A 20,375-nucleotide genomic window follows, 5' to 3' on the forward strand; every position below is an offset into this window, starting at 1 on the left:
TCTTCATAGCTTATCGTCATTCATTACAAATTATTGTTTATGGCAAAGCAAATTATGGTGTTTTGAGGAATGGTAAGAGAGGATCATGACAGTGTTGAAGAAGACCAGCATCTGTATTTGAGAGCTGCCCATGCAGAGCAATTAATATATGAAGGTAAATGATTACTGCCAATACAAGAGCCGGCAGATACTATGCCTGCGGGGTTTGATGAGACATGCTTTTGCACCGAAGCTTGGTTGTTTATTAGGTGTCCTGTTTTGCATATTGATGAAAATATATTCCAAGTGTCTCAGAAGATTCAAACTATCATTCATGATGGGACTGACTGTATTTGATGGCTTAACCCTTCAAGCACATTTATTGAGGTGTGTATATAAACAGTTGTGGTGTCTGGTTAAAATGCAGGTTCGCAAAAGTGAACACCGTCATCCAGTAACGTACGATGAATGAATGTATAATTTAAATGAACATTATACTTTACTGATGATGTCTACACAGCTGTGAAACCACATCTATATTTACAGTGTGTTGCCATCTTGTTTAGTATGTGTCAGTAGGTCAGTGAGCTGATTTTTTTGCTGATCTTGGAAAAGAAATGGAGGTAAACAATGAGTGTGCTCATCCAGGACTATACTCACTGCAGACCTCTAATCTGCTTTAAAGTCATGTGGATTTACAGCTGCAGGGACACGAGTCATCACAGCTCAAACCTACATTTCAGCTTTAATTTGAATTTATCCTGACTGACTGAAAGATTTAAATGTATTTAACCTGCAGTTCCAGCAGAACTGAGCTTAACCTGGGCTCATTCACTCTATTCAATCGTTACATTTCAAGTAAGGGGTGACACAGGGCTCTTGTGAAATGTTTACATTTTAAATTCAAAGCCCAGCTCTGTTCTCTTAAGTTTTAAGGAACAGCTAAATTGCTGAACACTGGCTGGTTAATGTCAGTCTAAATGGAAAGAGCTTGTGCTTTTTAAGCAGCTGTACTGATTTTGTAATTAATCACAATGGCACAAAAGTAATGATAATAAACATATGAAAGATAAAAATGTCCTTTACAATGAAAAAAGAGATCATACAGTACAGTGGGAAATACATACACAGTGTTGTACATTGGGGTATGGAGAGTAAGTACTTGAAACATGACCTTTGTGTCTGTACCATTTTCAATACTACATCTACTGCAGCGCTATAACACTGACATTTTGGAGTTTTCTGAGAGCAATAATAATGGTCTTTCACTCTACCTCTATTGCCACCGCCTATAGGTAGCCAGAAACTGTGAGAAATTGCTGACTAGTTTAAATATGCACTTAGAGACAGTCTGGCCAGTCCAACAAAAGCCTACTTAAAGACAGAAATGGGAGAAGCCCTGATTTAATACTCAGTTGTATCAAAAAACATTTCAGGTCCCCCTTCCCTGGTTGAGTTACCTACAAAAACACATTGAAAACACCTAATGAAGAGCTCAGAGTGTCCTGGCATGTTTTCTGAGGATGAACCAGCAAACATCAAACTACAGGCTGAAAGCATAATCTGGCTGGGAGGCTTTGAAGGAAGCCCAGACAGCCCACTGAACTGTATTGGACCGTGAGCTTCAGTTGAGAGCTTCAGAACCCTCGTTCATTTACCATGTCAAAAGACTTCACACTATCTCTGCAGGCCAATATTCAGATCCTACTGACCAAGATGAAAGCCTCTGGAACTTGTGATGGCTCAGAGTCGTTCCCAAACTTTGCAGAATTGGCAAAATATCAACCAAAACCCATGTCCCTGTTCCCCAAAAGCTTTCTCCCTCACCTCTGCTCTGTCCCAAGCCAAAATGGGGACAAGACGATAATGACCCAACTGGCAGCCACTCAGCTCTCCCACTGTCGCATCATGAGTAAAAATGAAATTGATTTGAAAATCCTACGTCGGCCCAGGCTGGAACAGAAGGGATTATTGTGCTGATTGTACTAATACTGTGTCCCTGCCCTCCCCCGTCCCTCACACCCTAATTCTACCCATTGTACTCTTCTCTCATCCCTTTATTTGTGTCTCTCTTTCTCGGTGAGTACTCTTCGGCCATTATTCTTCCCTTTTAAAGTTTTTCCTTTATGGTCCTTGTAAAGCCACTCCCTCTTTTTCTTCCACTTTCTTTCATCTGACTTAAGGTTAACTCAGCACAGCTGGACAATTAAGTGTTGGCAGAGATAGAAAAAAAGAGAGCGATGAACAGACAGATGAACTGAGAGTTGCCTAAGGAGGCTCTAAATTGCAAAACCAAAACCAAAAACAACAACAACAAAAAAGCAGCACCCCAATCTGATGAGCTGTAGAGACAAAAACAGAGACTACTTGGGGGCTGGACATCCCAAATTGATCTGTTTATCATCCGTTTTGCTTCCTCCACTTACAGCCTGGAATGTATTGTCCACAGTATCAGCTTTCCCAAGCTCTGTACTGTCGTTGAAAATGAATATCTGCATCTCCATCATAATTGAATGTGAGTGTCAGGAAATGTTGACTGCAGATCAGTTCTATAGAGTGTTAGCGGGAATAAAGACATACATCCATGTATGTGACATGTTTCACATAGACTTCACAGTGCTTTTAATTTCTGTGTAAGTTTCTGTTTTTTATTTTCATTTTCTGCTGCATCTAAATTAACTGTTCCCCAGTGTGAAAAAAATGTCACTTACATTTTAACCAGTGATGTCAGCCCAGTGCCTGGACAGTTCATTGACAGTGAATGACCCTACAAACCCCTCAGTTATATCATATCAAATGAGATTTTATTTTTTTTTATTTTTGAACACACATAGTAGTACAGTATTCTCACATGAACACTACAGAATGGGTTGGTATGGTTTAGATTCATGCTTTCAAAACCGTTGTTGTAAGATTGGTGCCAGGTGTTATGTGGAAACAAGTGATCAGCTTTCCTCATAGCGGGATACCTGTACGCTAGGAATGGCAGCTAAATTCCAGCATCCGCAAAGTCTTTCCGCCTTTCTGCTTTTGTGTCGGAAAAGTGCAGTTCTTTGGAATGTGGCTAATGCATGTCGCAGGACTAAGATGCATCTGCTAGAGTTCAATAGTTGAGTTTTTAATAATGCAAATGAAAATGACTGTATTCACTATTCTACGGCATTGTGAATTGTATTGGAACTTGATTTAGACCTACATCATGTCTGAGCCTCTAGCAGATTTCACATACATAATATCTGGCTGACTCTGACTCAAAATAAGGTAGAGTACCGGGGTAAGTTTTGACAAAAATCCTCTCAGGCAAAGAACAAGTGCAGAATCATCTTCCCTGAAACCAGGCAGCATGTATTGTCAAATTGCAGTTAATTGACCCAGAAGACAGCAATCACAGAGACTGTGTCATTAATGCTTTAATAAGCAATTGTCAATTATCAGGCCGTCGCCTGACATTACAACCCCCCCCTTAAGGGCACTGCACCGTGTGGGACTCAAAAAAAGCAATTAAAAAGTAAACTATCGTGACACAGAAACGGCTTGCAGAAATGTGGAGAAACTTTTCTTTCTCTTATATTTCTTTCTCATATTGTGACTCGCTCAGGATGAGAAGAGTTTGATTTCACTTGTTGGCATCATCCTTTTAAAAAAAACTGGCTAAGTCACCACGAAAAGGGGCTCTGAAAAAATGTAGTGTTTTTTCAGTGACCTACATTTTATAGGTCTGAAAAACGACTGCTGGGATACAGACCTAGATTTAATATGCTGGGAGTTATGTACACGCTTTCCAGGGGCAAATGTCACTTCAAGCAGATACACATGTTCAAAAAAGTTTCCCTTTAGAGCAAGAAGACAGCTTGGGGACAAATGTAAGAACCATATAGTTGGTAATCTTTGAACTCGACTCAGAACCACCAGATCATTAAAACAAGAAAACTTAGCCTTCTAAGTAAAGCATGCTACACTAGACCAGCGAAGTGCGCAAAGAAAGTATATTACAAAACATTACAACTACCGCTATACATTGTATGGTTACTAGAGTTTAATCCTACTGCGCATCAGATGAGTGCTAATTCACTTCACACTACAAATGATGGCGTGGAAATGTTTACAGCCTCAGCCCACAGTGACTGTGTTCAAAACAGTAATCGCTTTCAGATTAACCCCTTGATGGCCTTCTTAGGCAAAAGAGTTCAAAGGTTAAGAGTAGCTAAATCTTTACATATGATGCTGACTTAAAATAGAGCAAGCTACCGCTGAATTTCTATCTTGTATGGGCGAAGACAAGCAAGTGAAAATCAATTTAGATTCACTGTTGTTCCCCACAGGCATCTAGAGTTGGTGGAAATATCTGTCAATATTAGGTTTATGTGCACTTTTGATGGAGTCTGATTGAAAAATGAGATCCTGCGAACAAAGCGTTGTGTCACAACATGCTGAGAAAAAACAGACTGTAGTATGTGTCCCTGTCACAACAAAAATTCAAATGTCTTATCATTGATCTAAATCTAGAATATTTCCACTTTATCTCTAAGGCATCTTGAGACTGAAGTAAAGCATTAAATAGCCTTATGACATCAGTTAATTCATAGTCAATATAAATCTTAAATACATACCTCAGACACAGGGTTACAGTGTGAGCCACAACGGTGCTGCAAAGCTGAACATTTGAAGCTTAAAGAAAAAGATTCAGTTTGCTTATTTATTCAGCATAACGCAGTTCTGGGCCCCTGGTAAAAATACATTTGCTTCCTCATTTCAGAAACAAGGCCTGCCGCTGTGTGTCCTGTCACAGCGGTTGTTTGGCCACATACTGTTTCTCTACTCCAGCATCTCACCTCTTGTGCCATTAATGTCACGACTCCAGCCACCGGGTCCACTAAAGGAGCACGGGCCTTATTATGCCCCCGGGTCACCAATATCCCCTCAGCCTTCACAAAACCCAGCTTATGGAATCAGATACACTGTGTAGCTCAACAAATTACTAGCCGACGGCCTCGCACCCCTGCTCAAAGTTTTAGCCCTCAAGTTTTTTTCTTCCTCCTCCTCCCGTATCCAATTTGTCAGGTGGAAACTGGGTGTGAAAAATGGTTGTTGCTTTTCAATGGAGCCACAGGGGTCAGAATTGCAGTTTATTGTTGTGTGACTGACAATAACTAAGACTGATCACTAATGTCAACAAGATGCATTTTAAACATCAAATTAATTATGACACTCACTGAGTGATCACTACAGACTTAGGATGCAAGTGTTGTCTTGGAAAGGAGAATCTAATTTGGCTCTTGCTGAGTGCAAAGCCTGTCATCACCTTTGAATGAAACAGACTGACTGGGTGACTAAAGGCTGAATATAGCAAAGACACAGTCAATTGGATTTGGAAAGTGAAACAAATAGCTGTGACCCACGGTGAGTTCAGCAGTAACTGAATCAACTGACTAATTTGATCAGCAGGTACCTGAATAGATGGCACCTGTTTACAAGAAGGAATCTATTAAAGGAATTGGATCCCTATGTGTGCGTGTGTGTGTGTATAAATGTCTTTCTATGAGTGTGTGGACAAATTCTGGTTTGAAACCACCATTGTGAGGACATTTTGGTTGGTCCTCACAACTTCAAAGGGCTGTTTGAGGGTTAAGACTTGGTTTTAGAGTTCGGGTTCGAATTAGGATAAGGGTTACGGTAAGGGCCGGGGTTAGGCATTTATTTTGCTAGGGAATGCAATATGTCCTCGAGTGTCCTCATAACTAATGTAAGACAAGTAGGTGAGTGTGTGTGTGTGTGTGTGTGTGTGTGTGTGTGTGTGTGTGTGTGTGTGTGTGTGTGTGTGTGTGTGTGTGAGAGAGAGAGAGAGAGAGAGAGAGTGCACCTATATGAGCAAGCTCAGGACACATGTGAAGAAATCTGGTTGTGTGTCTGCAGGCTTTTTGACAGGCTGTGTTAAAGGTCTATCCCATAATTGCATTCTATATTCTCACACTCATTAGGCGAGACCGGTTGGCTGGTGGTACTGTACTGTAAATACAGCATGAACGTGGAGAGGACAGAGACAGAGTGAGGCAGGGAGAAAGAAAGAAAAAAAATCAATGTGATTGAGTGTTCTGTGTGCAGCCTGTTATACCAGTGGACATCCCCACAGTACATCCCACTCTGAGATGTGGAGGGGGAGAAGAAGGGGAACTGGGGCTGGGGGAGGCAAAGCGGCTTGTTTACAGAAACCAACCGAATCTAAATCCCCTCGCATTTATAGCCTGCCACGAACACATGGCGCGGATCACGTGGTCGCTGACATCTGCCGTATCACAATACCACAGAGTTGACAGCTTACGTTGTCTGGGAAGTGATTAAGTGGGATGCGAGACTATTACGGACACAAAAACTGACTCCACATAACAGACAAAACTGGGGCTTTATATCCATATGGCTGCAAACGACGTTGTAAAGCAAGTGAGTTTGAACTACTGTTGATTTATATCAACGTCTCTTTGACACTAGCGGTAGTCTACCTCACCTACTTATCCCCGTGCACGCTGCAATTAATTTTCCTGAATACCCCGCAGTGATTCGTAAAGTCTGTACAGTGGGGGCACGGTTCTCTCCGCCTCCCAACATCTGTGTCTGGAGCCCCCGCCTTTGCCTTTAAGCCACAGACAAATAGCATCTCTGGACACTGTGACGCACTTTGCCCGATTGAGAGGTTCTTGAATTAAGTAAAAAAAGAATAAAACAAAAAAAAAAACAGAAAAAAAAGGAGCCTCAGTGATCACAGCTACTGTTGCTCTGTGCGTCGTCAGGGCGAAGGCGTTTAAGTTCCGTGCTCCAGCCGTTTAAATCCCCCAAAAGCGGGACGTCATATCACTACAAAACTATTCGTACGTCCATATAGTTAAGGGGCATATGAGTTGAAATTATAATTGCGAATTAGCACTACAAACTCATTGCGATAGGACCCATTTGGAATGTTGTAGGGATTTTTCTGAGGACCGGTAGGTGAGGTGAAAGTTGGAAATCTAAGCAGATCAGCTCGCATCTAAACATTTCCCACCCCTGTTTACTCCTCTGTAATCTTATGGAAAACTGTAAGTCGCCAGGGCAAAATTCTCTTCCTCAACGCAGTCCCTCCGAAATGATCCCCCCCTCGTACCGTGAGGATGCTGCTGCGCATCTGGAGGGGGGCGGAAGGAGAGGAAAGTTGAGGGATGAGTCTTACCTTATAATCGCCGTGTCGCCCTGGCGGATGGTGATGTTGTCGGTGGCCCGCTGCATATCCACACTCCGGACAGGGAATCCTGTGGGGATAAGACATAGCAGTCTGAAAAAAGAAGCCTGCAATTGCCTCCAACACGATTTGCGTCCGGCTTGCATTTTGAAGCACAGCAGCGCGCCTTTCGGGGGCTATAGATCCAAAGATAATGGGGAAAAAAAAGAGAGGGGGGAAGAGGAGTAGTTGTCCAGACTTCCCGGAAAACGCGGGATGCCTTTAGGTCCACAGCAGTCCGGAATAGACGGGCGATACAAGTTTCCTAAAAGACTTTTGGGCCGAAAACGTGCGGTTCTGTGCGGGGTCCTCGCTCTATAGTCCACTGATGCGTAATGCTCTCCGCGTAAAGGGACGGCACAGTCAGCTATGGAGAGAAGCAGGCTTCTGTCGAGAGTCTGGGATATTCATCCCCCCACCACCTCCCCTGTCTCTCTCCCTCTCTCCCTCTCTCTCTCTCTCTCTTAGATTATCCAGCCGTCTGACTGTGATGCTCTCCTTATTGGTTGTCAGGACAACAGCACCACCTGAGGTCCCTTCTGGTGAGACACAACTGAGTGAGGACAGGAACAGGGACAGAAGGATTAAAACCATGGTGCCGAGGTTTTTTTAAAGAAAAAAAAATTAATGGGTGTTGTACAGGAAAAGTCTGAAGAGCAATAATGATTTCTCTTGCGTGTTTGGACACGAGTCCCGAAAGAAGACAAAGTGGCCCTGAAAATTCCCTGAGAAACCTCCAATCCTGACCTGCTCCACACGTGATAATCTATACACAAACGTGTTCTCTTGTCTCTTATCACTTTCTCTTTGGGGATCACTGCAGCATCGCACTATCATTAGTCTTCAAACAAACTGTATGCTCACAGGTATCCAGTTATCTAGAGCAGTGGCTCCCTAGCATTTTCATGCCAAGCAGACTTGCACTGGACCATGAACTCTCTAGTGAATAAGACTCTCTGTAGTTAATTATGATTTAGTGTGGAAAATTAAATAACTTCAATGTGCTACTAAGTAGTGAGCAGTGAAATATGTCATAAAAACCTATCATTACAGGCAAACATTTTTCGTATGATATATTATTTTTTGTGTTTAATTTATAGTTTGAAAAAATGTCATTGAAATTTTATGATTTTCACATTGCAACCAAGATCTATGACTCATGACTACAATGTTAGGGAAACAGAATTCACACGAAATACTACTGTATTCTAGTCTATTCTGCTTATTCTGAACATCCTTTTACAACAGAATGAATTAAGTGGGGAAAAAAAAGGTTAAGGAAAACAGATCCAAGAGCATAAACACTCTGCTGACCATGTACTGGACGAAGCTCAGCTGCGAATAGCTTAACCAGGTATAATCACCTCCTGTCTAGACTGCCATGAGGCTGTACCTCGGTAGGTAATTAGATCCACTTTCAACATAAGCAAGGACACAAGTTTTGAAGGTGTTCGTCTTCTAATTCAAAAGAAATGTGAATGCAGAATGAGCTTCTAATTTCACCACTTGCCAATCAAGCACTAGCTTAATAAGCCATGATCTAACGCTCATTTGACGATGTGCTTAATGAACTGCAGAGTAACAATTTAGGTAGCACATTTAGCATTTTATTTGGTTCAGAAAATACATTAATACTAATATGAATCATTATCAGTCATTGGACGGTGCGTTCCCATTTTTGTTTCGTCTGTGTGGGTAGTTGGTTAATAATTCGAAGTCAGACACATAGCTACATATTTAACTCCAGTACTCAAACTCTGCACATGGATACAAGTACAGGACATTGTAATAATACAATATATGACTTGGATGTAGAATGATCAGATGTGATGATGATCATTCTCGCTTATCTTTAAATATAATGCCATCCTTCAGGAGCAGCCCTGTTCTGAGAACCAGCAGCCTGATTGAACCAGTCTAAGGTGGTGTGGGTAGTTATTCCTTATTTCCAGCATCAGCAGATTTTAAGAGCCAGATCAGACGCAAACTCCAGTTTTACCGCAACACGCGCAGCAGCTGCAGCCTTCTGTGACATGTAGGCTTTACAGCTAGATTACTGAAAATGGAAGTGCAGATGTACACACGGCTCAAAAAGAATTTACAGTGAGGTAATAGATATCAGGGAGTGTATGGAGGTGCTAATGTTAGTGTATTGGTTAAGGAGCCCTAAAATATTTTCAGAAGGGGATGCTGGCAGAGCTTTTCATGACTTGGCCCTTAATAATCAGTGCCTGTTACCATTTCCTCAAAGTAACTGGAGACTTTCGCTATCTTGGAGATTACACAGTTTGTGAAAGAGCATATGCATTAAGACCACTTAAAAAGGGACTACTGGGCTCTGAAGAGGAGAAGAACCGCTGCTTTGCATACAGATTTTTACAGGGACGGCTCCGGTGCAGATTTTCGCTATATCCATAGTTAGAAATTCTCAAAAGTCTGTGAGTGTGTGTGTGTGTGCATGTGTAATAGGTAGAAATCTTCCTCGTACGGTGGGAAGATGGAGAAGGGGAGGCCGGGGGCACAGCAGCCTTAACCAGTTCCTAACAAAAGGCCAGTGATCCCTTGCTCTACCCCTCTACTGGCATACACACAAACACACACACTGCAGACAATCTGCTGTGCTGTACACAACATAAACTGTACATTATATACTGTAAGTAAATACAACAATAGATGTGTAGAAAACATGTGGCCCACGGTTTGCTTTTAGCATTGAAACTTCTCAATGCCTTCCATTTGAGGACAGCCTATTTCCAAATAAATAGAAGAAAACACAGACTAAACTCAGAGACAGGTGACCTGTATTACTAATTTGGTTCACTGGTGATATATGTCCACAGCACATTTTCCCCTTTGTACCACCTCCTTATTAGTCTATATAATGCAGGAATGATGACGGGTATAGAAAAGACATGCCCGACTTTTCATTGCATCTGCCGCAAAAACTGTAGTACTAAGGCACACAGCTAAAGAGAATATTAGCAGAAGTACACTAGTCATAATTGGTATCTTCTATGATAAGTAATGCACTCTATGACAGATAAATGGTGAAACAAAGATGGCGTAAGGGGAATTAACTTCTTTGAGGGGAAAGCAGAACACGATCTATTATTCAACTCTGTAGTTCAACTTAAGAAGGTGATAGCAAGGAGCGCCTCAGGATGCGATTTTATTGAATTACACCAGAGACTAATGTAATGTAACTAGAAATCATGTCCCTGCTTCTTCATGCTTGGCAACAGGGCAATCACACTGGATCGGGACTTGTGCTGATGCCGGGGCTTGTTCAAAGGCTGGATTCAAACCTGCCAATATTTCTGAAATGTGTTAGCCATACGTGACTTAGCCTTTTTTAATTTTCTGACACAAGATCTGCATCAAAGGGCAGCCACTATTGAGCTATTTCATTAATACACATCATGAGGTGCCCTGACTTTCTCCCCATCTCATTAGTCACAATAACTCTAGCAGAACGACTCTGCACTGCCCCACCGATCAAAGAAGAAGAACTCAGAGCAGCAAAAAGAAGCATAGCTCCAAGACTCCAATGTTAAGATTCAGTTGTAAAAAAAAAAAAAAAAAATTTGGCACATTGACCTTTTCTTTTGATTTGGAGCACGAACGACTGAGTTTGTACATTTCTGAATAACCCTTTGCTTGAAATGTAAACGCAGCAATTATACTACAAAGTTTGGTTACATTAACCTATCATTGCAGCCAGGATATGATTTCATTTTGTACACAAAATCTTCGAGGACTTGCCCAAAATCATTCCTTTCTGGGGCAATTTTATAACTGATTACTATAACTAAGGATCTCATAACACAGACAAGCTAGTTACATGCTGTGTTAAAATCATACTTTTTCAATTGTTACCATATAAGAGTAAAGCATAATAACTGGTTACAATAATTTGCTTTAGAGACTTCTTCAAGTAAACTACAGCCAGCTTGTGCTGCATGTTTTATATCCATTGACCTCTCTATTTATGAACTAGAGGCGAGAGACTTTCCTATTGTTTATTTCAAGTCACGCTGGTTTTTGTCACACCAAGTCGGCCCTTAACGAAACAACGTGATGTTTTAGAGCAACTTCTACCTTTGACAGTCTTGTTTATTATAGCAGACGTAACCATACATTGCTTAAGTGACAATATTTCACAGTATTTTATAACACCATATCATAACATGGATTTCATCAGTATTTCCTGGATTCATTGTCACTGCCTAGATTTCGTCACTTGCTGTTTCTCTCTGTAATAATCTTGTCATCCAGACGCTTACTGTATTTTACGTATTCCAATCTCAAATGTGCCTTACTGAAAAATACACGGTATGCTCAAGTGAGGGCTTTCTTAATAGAGTGTATAATACATTTAAAAGGCCAACCTACTAATTTTACACAGTAAAATCAATATACTTATAATGGCTAGTGTTACTCTTGTGAAAACAGTTGTATGATGTTTTCTGTGGCTCTGGAGGAGTTTTGTCAAGTTGGTAAAACTAGTGCAATGCCCGTTCAAAATGTGCCTGTCAATAGGGGCTGATTGCTTGGCCTGCGTTGATCTAGCTTGCAGCTCTCTTGAGAGCATCATCCAAACGACTGCACATGTGACACTGCACTTTCTTGGGTCCTGTGTAAAATACCCCTTAGCATACCCCTTGTCCCCTCAGCAATACTAGGGTAAATGCGTCATAAACGCTGATGATGACATAGTGATATCATCAGGGTTATCTTGGCTTGGCCTTGGGGACTAACATAATAACAATAACAAGCAGCCTGAAATTAGGAGCTTGGGGTTTGAAAGAAAAAGAGGTTTACAAGGCAGGGAAGGTTTAAGGAAAGGTGCTATCAAGTTTTATTAAGTCTAGGACCCTGTGTTTTTGCAGCTTGACCTATACTAGAAACACAAAGTCATGATATCTCAGCCTGTGCTATTTCAATTTTCATCACCATTTTATTAAATCTGTTTCTTGCAAGTCTGCCATGGATTTCTATGCAGCTCAATGGAAGTGCCATAATAAAACACTGGAGTACCATTTTAGAGAACAACAACATTGTCACATCCATACTGAAAGATACATGGGCGGTTTACTTCTCACAGTGGCTGGTCCATCGTGCCTACACCTGCAGTACCAGCATGCACTGCATGTTAGGGTCCACGATGGCAAATTAACCCTCAAGGTCTGCAAAGACTGGCACATATAACTAGTTGTTAGCATAAGCTCCATGTCACATATGCTGACTGAAAGCAAGCAGTTACCGTATGCTTGTTTGACAAGTGCACAAACAAGATGTGGAACTGTGTGGACGGTTACAAACAAACAACAATTTGTGTTGCTGCTTATTAGCAGTTTATACTAACTGTAACCATAGGAAACCAGGTAACACCATGGTGTTTGGCTGCAGAGACACTAAATTATTGTCTTAGAGTTTTTTTTTTCTTTTGGTTCATGTTTGGAAATAGTCAAAAAAATTTGGCTTACAATATACGTAACAAATATGGTATTTCACATTGACAGGTAAACTGCTGTCAAATATCACACCGAGTGCAAATGGCACCGGACTCACAGTGTGTCCACCTCATAATGTCCACAGCTGGAAGTCACAGTAGGAGGAAATAAAGTTGAGGAGATGAAGGAGTAACATGTTAAAACAGGCTACAATATTGCATGCACGTACATCCATAGCCAGTACTGCAGATAGTTGTGTATAATGTCGGACAATGAGCGATGAGGCCATGCAAAAACCAACAACCTTGGCTTGCCAGCATACACGCTGCTGCGTCAAAGCCAAACGTTTCACTTTATTTTGGTCACAAAACCAACATTCTGCCAGGGGGAACATGGATAATTTGATTGGCTTATACAGTATGCCTCCACACTGACAATATGTTGTAGAATTTGAAGTTAAGTATGAAGTAATCAATTAAGTCCCCTGTGGATATACACTGAGAAGTAATTTTGACTGACCAAAATAAAGCTTTCAACTCCATTAGCTGACTGAGCTGCAGTGACATCCCCTCGTCCTCCAGAGGCTCAAAGGGGAAAACTAAATTCAGTCAGTGAAATTGTCACCGTACTTCTTCCACTTTCCACTGAAGTTACTACCTATCATTAGATGATAAAAGTAAAAAGAGATCTTACATATAAGCCATCCCTATGATTAGTTTCAAAAGTATTTAGATTATTAGTCATTTTGACAGAGTAAGTGGGTCTTTTGTGTTTTTAAATGCTGTATGTCATTTTGGAATAAACCTCCTCACAGGTGAATTTTGTTCCAATATGTATTCGCCACCTTTGGGTCCCAGATCAATACTGGTCTACGAAGAGCTAACACCAGAATAGTTTCAACAAGAGATGGATCTATAATAGGATTCTGATTCTTCATCCACCTCTGTTTAGCACTATCTAACCTCTGCATGAAAACAAATGGCACTCAGCTCTGTCGAGAGCTATACAAGATCAATGAGCCTGGCTCGCCCCTCAGATCCCTTTTTTTCCCCTTTCCAATCCAAATACCCTCTGTGTCAAACCAGAGTATGCTGCATTAGCAAAACACTCGCACAACCACACACACAGACACGCACACACACTTACAGTAAGTGCGTGTGCATATGTATGTATGTGACAGAAAGACAAGAAGAGAACAAGTTTTCTTCTCTTTATAAAAAAGGATTGCATGCATAATTTTCCCTGGCATTCATATCAAAATCTGTGTCTTGGCAGCAAAATGCATGGTATACAGGAAAAAGAATAACCAGCAACATACTCAGCAGTATAGTGTATAACCATCAACACATGCAGCATAACGCACCTTGGCCTGAAGCCTCTTGCTCACCATCCCTCTTTCTCTCTGTCAGCAGAAGCATAAAATGAGGCAAAACTTTAGCACAAAGCCATGTAGGTTGTAAAAGATGTGCTAAAGTGATAATTGTAAGTTTAGTGGGAAAACACCGTTGTGAACAGTTCAATCAATGTTTGCTTCTGTCCATTTAATACATCTGCTAAATCTTTTTTCTTAAAAGCACGACTTTCCAGGACTCCAGCTGATAAATGAGTGACCAATCTCTGGCTGAACATTTATTCAACACAGCAGGTGCATACTGCATTTATAATGACTTGCTGGCAAGAGAGGAAGGTGACAAATGATCACCTATGTTTTTTTTTTGTTTTTTTTAACCTAGTCATTTTTTTTTAGTGCTTTTGGTTAGATTAACATCTGAGTAATGTGTTCTGCATTTCCAGTGTAGCATGTTTATAGTTGCCTAACCCCTACCTGCAGATGCTGCCAACACCTACTTGCATCAGACAACACGCACAAAACGCACTCCAAAGGACACATTAAGCTTAAAGAGAAGCACTCCAAAGGCCACCTTTCAGGGCTCCTTTGCATTAATGCCTCGACAAAGTTTCAGCCGGCCTTTTTAAATGGATTTGTGTATGAGCAGATGACTAATTGAACTGCAGTTCTGAAGTTGTATTATGTGAGCTTATTTCATACATGAACTGAACAAGGCTGGCTGTTAAAGAGTGATTTCTTTCCCAAGACATTAGATAGGGTGTGGTGTATGTGGGGTCGCGAGATCTATAGACCTGTGCTGCGTAATGTGATCATATAAGAATGGTTGTTTTCTCTTGTGCCTCTACGTTCTGTCCGATAAAAATAATTCGTATTTTCTCCGTATGGTGTTTGGATTACCTCACAAAAAGCAATGTGTTTTCTGTTTTCTATTGGGTTTTTCTCTTTGCCTCAAACTTTCCATCAATATGTGCCTTGCCAAAAGCTGTTATGATCCCAAGCCATACTTCAAATATTTCATGCTGCCTCATGAGCAGCAAGAACCACAAACTTGGATCCACAGAGGTAAAACAACAAACATTTCGCTAATGAGTGCGGGATTTTTTTTTTTTATTTTTTTTTTTTTTTTTGTGGGAATGGGACGTTTTAAGACAAGTGGGTCAGTCAGTAATATGTAGCCTGCAAATGACCCAGCCAAGGTGTAATTGCACACAGCTTCCCAAACAACACCATTATGCTTGAGGTGCTATATATAAAGCAGCATGGTGCATAAGGAAACTTTCATTTCTGTTTGTTTCCAGCTCATTCATGCTGAGTAACAGAGTGGGTTCATTTCATTCATAGCTGAAATACAAAATGAAATGGTCAGCAAAAACCCACAAATAACATTCAGTTGAAGTGGTATTCCACATAGACATATAGATCTATATGAGAAAGTCAGCCAAGCCAGAATTGCATGGTTACAGTTCTATGAGACTTTTTGTATTTTGTGAAAATATGTAATATTCCATATACACTGTTAACTGTACATCAAACAGGATTAGCTGAAAAACGGCATCATTTTTTGATGTGGAAGGTATTTTTTTTACCTTCTATCTGTGCCTCTGATGAAACAATCAGAGGCACAGATAGAAGGTGTGCTCTTGCAATATATTCCATAATAAAGGAACGAGCAATTGCATCTACTGAGGGTCAATCGGTGATGCAAATGCCCCAGTGCTCCATGGTTAGGAAAGCCAATCACATGGTGAGTCACACCACATCTGTCGTCTGACCTCGGCTTTCAGCACCTGTACATTATCCATCTCCTCTGCTGGAGATGATCACACGCTGCCTCTACCCCCCACACACAACGTCTCCTTAATCTTCTAGTAAAAGAATTGCTTTCAGTTGGCCCCCGAGGGTCATCCCTCCTTTTGCTGTTTAGTGCTGTTAGAGAGTTCAGACACAGAGAGGCCTTGCTGAGGAGGATTGGTTTAGCTGCAGCTGTAATGTTCAAGGTGAAAACCTACGGGGTATCAAGATGAATTCTTTGCAGAAGTACAAGGATTTGCAGTCTGATAGATTGACTTCTCTTGACTTACGTTTTTGTTTTTCATCTGCTAAATTATGAGATGTTTTTCAAAAATTGATGGATGACTAATTAAGACTTTCAGAATATGTATGCGCTGTGACTTTGAGGACTGTCTACTTAAATTAAAAGCAGTGGTGTGAAATTGCCTCATCCATGCACAGAATCATTTTTTTAATCAATTTTTTTGTGAACATAAAGGGGTATTTCAGACATTTTGACATAAAGTAGCTTGCATTACTTCCTCGTAATGGTAATGATACATAAACTACAGGTCCTTTGGACAAAGTCATCCCACTAAGATGACTGCTTATTGGATAGAAAATATATGTAATAGATGTGGCCAATTAACAAAAACATGCCAACTACAAAACAGCAAAAACAAACACAACTTTGAAACTCAGAGAGCAGACCTCCACCGAAGCTGCAAAATCGCCCAAATCCCCGTTTTGTGCGTGTTGTTTGTTTTTATGGTAACAGGAAGTTATTAATTAAATGACTTTACATCAAACTGGAGAGTGCTTACAGTAAATCTTGGAAATGTATCGTTGTGCTTTCTGTAAGGATAGATTTTGGAAAAAAAGTTTTTCAGAATCATCATCGTAAAGGCTACATAAGACGTCTACAGTTGGAGAAGTGGTGAAAAAGGTTTTTAGGTGAAATTTGCACCTACACCTTACTGTGGCTATGAACAAAACTGTGAAGTGCTTTACATGTGACCACATGGTGGCATGAAGTACACCATAAACTGACCTGTTCTTCCTCGGCCTGTGGCTTAAAGAGAAAAAACTGGCCAAATGAAATTACCTTATTGTCACACTCATGATCAGTTGACTAAATGTAAAATTGACCTTTTACTTAACTTATCAAATTAAGCCGTTTAGTTAAATTGTTATGGTATTAGCATATACAGTAGTTCCCAGCCTGCATTTTAGTTGCGTTTCAATTCTCTTACCCACATGTGTGTCAGATGAGTCACATGGTCTTCTCTCTGAGCAAAATTAAAACCATCCAAACCATGATTAAAAAAAAGGTATCCACTTTAGCCAGTCCCCATAGTCTTATTGCATTAGTAGTTTTTATCATTGATCAGTGCATCACCATTACTGATTTGTTTACTTTAATAGCGACACATCAAACATAACTGGAAATCAGTCAATCAATCAATAAATCAATCAATCAATAAAAAGAAAAAAGGAAGAAAACAAAAAATTATTGTGGTGACAATGTAAAAAATATGAGTAACTCCAACTTGTACTAAGTTAACAGAGGTGAAATTCATTTTCTTTCCATTCATTTTTACTGTGTAACTAACCAACACAGAGTCAGACAAACAAGACCTAACACAAAACCTCCTTGGTAGAGTTTAAAGCAATGAGAAACCTACTTCATTGTATTTACAAAGTTTGACTTTTTTCTAATTTAACAAACAAAACAAAGTTGCATCTTTGACCGCTGTAATTTCAGATGGTGGTAAACATATTTATCTCCCATCTTTGAGTGTAATTCTACAGTATATTGTGCAACCCTTGCTGGCAGACAAGCAGCCAAATATACAAGCTTGCACATACATTCCTAACAGAATTCATACATTCAGCTCTATTTACTTGGAGACTAAATGAAATACACACCAACATGTGAAACCAGAGGCTTCAAATAAACTAAAAAATAAAAAAAACAGTGTCCCCTTAAGATCTTCCTGGGCAGGATGTAAACCTGCACACATTCCTTGGGAACTATGTGTAAACCGTGTGTAAATCTTAGTAAACTGTACTTTCCCCTTATGGAACCCCCCTGCTGAGACTTTTGTATGTACTGATCCTGCAGTAGCCAGAAGCATAGCTTTGAAAATGCATCTGATATGTTTCCTATGGCTTAGCAGTTCATTAAAGGTTGGAGGAACATATAAAAAACCAGGTCAGATACCTGCCAGACTTCAACATCTAATTGTTGTCTTCATTTAGCCTGCACACTGCAGTCATTTACTGAATATGACGTCTATGGCAAGATACAGAATGTGAACAATAAATACATTTATTTCAGATCAGTAACACCACTTTGTTATGTTGCAAAGATAAAGATCTGATGTGAGGAAATATGAACGCAATCTTACTTTTACCAAACTTGAAGATTTAACTCCTTCTGGACGCAAACACAGCAAGTATGCTCTTACAAAAGTTTTATTTCTTGCAAAGGCACAGCAGCACCATCAGAGGCCAAAAGGCTGAAAATCACGTCTTGGTAAATTACATGTGACTGGAGGTGGTGAGAAGGACTTAACCCATGCGTAAGTTGGTAAAATTGCTGACAACTCACACACTTCTGAATAAGCCTTACTCGAACCACAATGCAAAATGAGTAAACACACAATGAAACACAGATGTGCAGAAATCTAAATTGCTCTTTTCCCAAGCAGCCCAGTGTGCCTGCACATCTTATCTCTCCACCCCTGCTCCTGTTTTATTCCATTCTTTTCTCCTGCTGCTTCTCTGTGTCTCACTCCCAGAGATGAATAATGTAGACCCCCTCATTGTTTTGTATGAACAGAGTGATTCCCTGGATTAGGTTCTCTCTGAGGACTGGAGAGCTACGGGCCTATCTCCAGGCCCTCCCCTCTAATCTGCATTCTCCCTCTGTTCTCTTAATTAGGAGGCCATGGACAAAAAGGCACAGTAATTGAAGTCAGTTGCTGCAGATTTCTCATTTTATTCCTCCCTTGTGACACATTCTAATCTTAATTTTTCCTACAATTTTTTCTCCCCAAGTCATATTTCTTTTATCTTTTCATCTTCGTCATCTTCATCATTTTCCTTTCATTCTCATCATTTTCCTCATCATCATAAATGCAATGTTTTTTATCTATACAATTTATGTCACAAACAGAAGCGCTGAGGGAAGGCTAAAGGGCAGAGTAAATAATTAAGGGAGAAAGGAATGCCACAGGCCACAAGAGTCAATAACAACCCTACATAAAAAGCTTGAATGACTCATTGCTTATTAGGTGTTAAAGGAATACTACAGGAGCTTAATTTCTTCGGATAATAGCCTTATTCCATATCTAATAATTTACAGTCTAAACTAGAACCTGCTCTCTGAACCTCCCTCGACAGAAATAAATCTCTCTCTCTCTCTCTCTCTCTCTCTTTTTCTCTCTATCTCTGGTGAATTTCAGGTTAAATGTGTACAGCAAAGAAATGACAAGCCTGGGGCCTCTTGGTAAGGTACCATACAGCACCCATGGGACCTTTACCATCTTCATGTATCAGCTATAACACAGCTTTACAATCCAAGAAGCAGAAAAAGTACTCTCTTGTGTGTCTACATTCAGGCCTCAGGTAACATTAGGGTAATGCTCTCAGAAACCAACTTCCCTTACCATCCTAGCACACTTAAAAGAGAAACAAAAATAGATACATAGAAAATAATGCAGGGTCATTGTTGTACCTGGCTCAAGTTTCCAGTCAAATGAAAAATAATGTGTGTAATTCAACTGTCTTCCTTGAAATCGTTGAGGCAGAGGATAAAATGATTGTTGCCCTGATAATTTTCCACATTTATAAACTACTGTCTTATACTATTCTAAACGGTTGTACAGTGTTTCAGACTTGTGGATTTACAACTGAAGTCCATAAATTTCAACCAAATTTCAACCAACTTTTCCAAGGTGTAACTATTACATTGCTGATGAAAATCCAACTCTGATCAAAAGGCTGTCTATTAGCTAACAGTGTGCATTTGGTTTGGAGTATTCACACTTGTTAACAACAAACAATAATAACCTTCATAAACCAACATCTTTATATCACATTATTATTGTTATTATTGAATTGGCAGAAAGTAGTTGTATTTTACATTAAGCAGCATTAAATTACATTTAACTTCCGCCACTAATTTAGCTGCTACCTGCCTGTGTTGGCCTTGGGATGGCTTAGACCGGAATTCTGTCCCAGTTCAAAGTCTGCCCTTTTCAAAGTTCACATTACATGATTAAACATGTCCTTAGGTAATGATCCAATTACAAGAGCTTCTTCCAGTGGATCCAAAATGCAGCCTTTTGCGCAGATCTGAAGGTCACAACTGGTGTATCCCAAAATCCAATACGCACACACTTGGTTAAAGTGTTTTCCAGCCCAAAGTCTATTTGTTGTGTGGGCTTGAAAGGCTATAACAAAGAACGGCAGCTGTGGTCAACTTGAATTTATATTGTTTACCATGAATTCCAGTGGTGGTGGGTTTTCATAGTTCGAAAAACATCACAAGAAACTTCTCAAACCC

At 40.2% G+C, this 20,375-nt stretch overlaps 1 protein-coding gene across 1 annotated transcript in view; it reads right to left on the reverse strand.

Annotated features, from left to right (window-relative positions):
• Positions 1-7,615, reverse strand: part of LOC120792549 (limbic system associated membrane protein) — a 178,461-nt gene extending 170,846 nt beyond the window's left edge. The window contains exon 1 of the mRNA XM_040131809.1: positions 7,181-7,615. Coding sequence (XP_039987743.1) covers positions 7,181-7,335 — 155 coding nt within the window. The 5' untranslated portion in view covers positions 7,336-7,615. The remainder of the gene's footprint in view (positions 1-7,180) is intronic.
• Positions 7,616-20,375: the final 12,760 nt, after the last annotated feature.

Source organism: Xiphias gladius, chromosome 7 (assembly GCF_016859285.1).
Source record: "Xiphias gladius isolate SHS-SW01 ecotype Sanya breed wild chromosome 7, ASM1685928v1, whole genome shotgun sequence".
Taxonomy (NCBI): Eukaryota; Metazoa; Chordata; class Actinopteri; order Istiophoriformes; family Xiphiidae; genus Xiphias; species Xiphias gladius.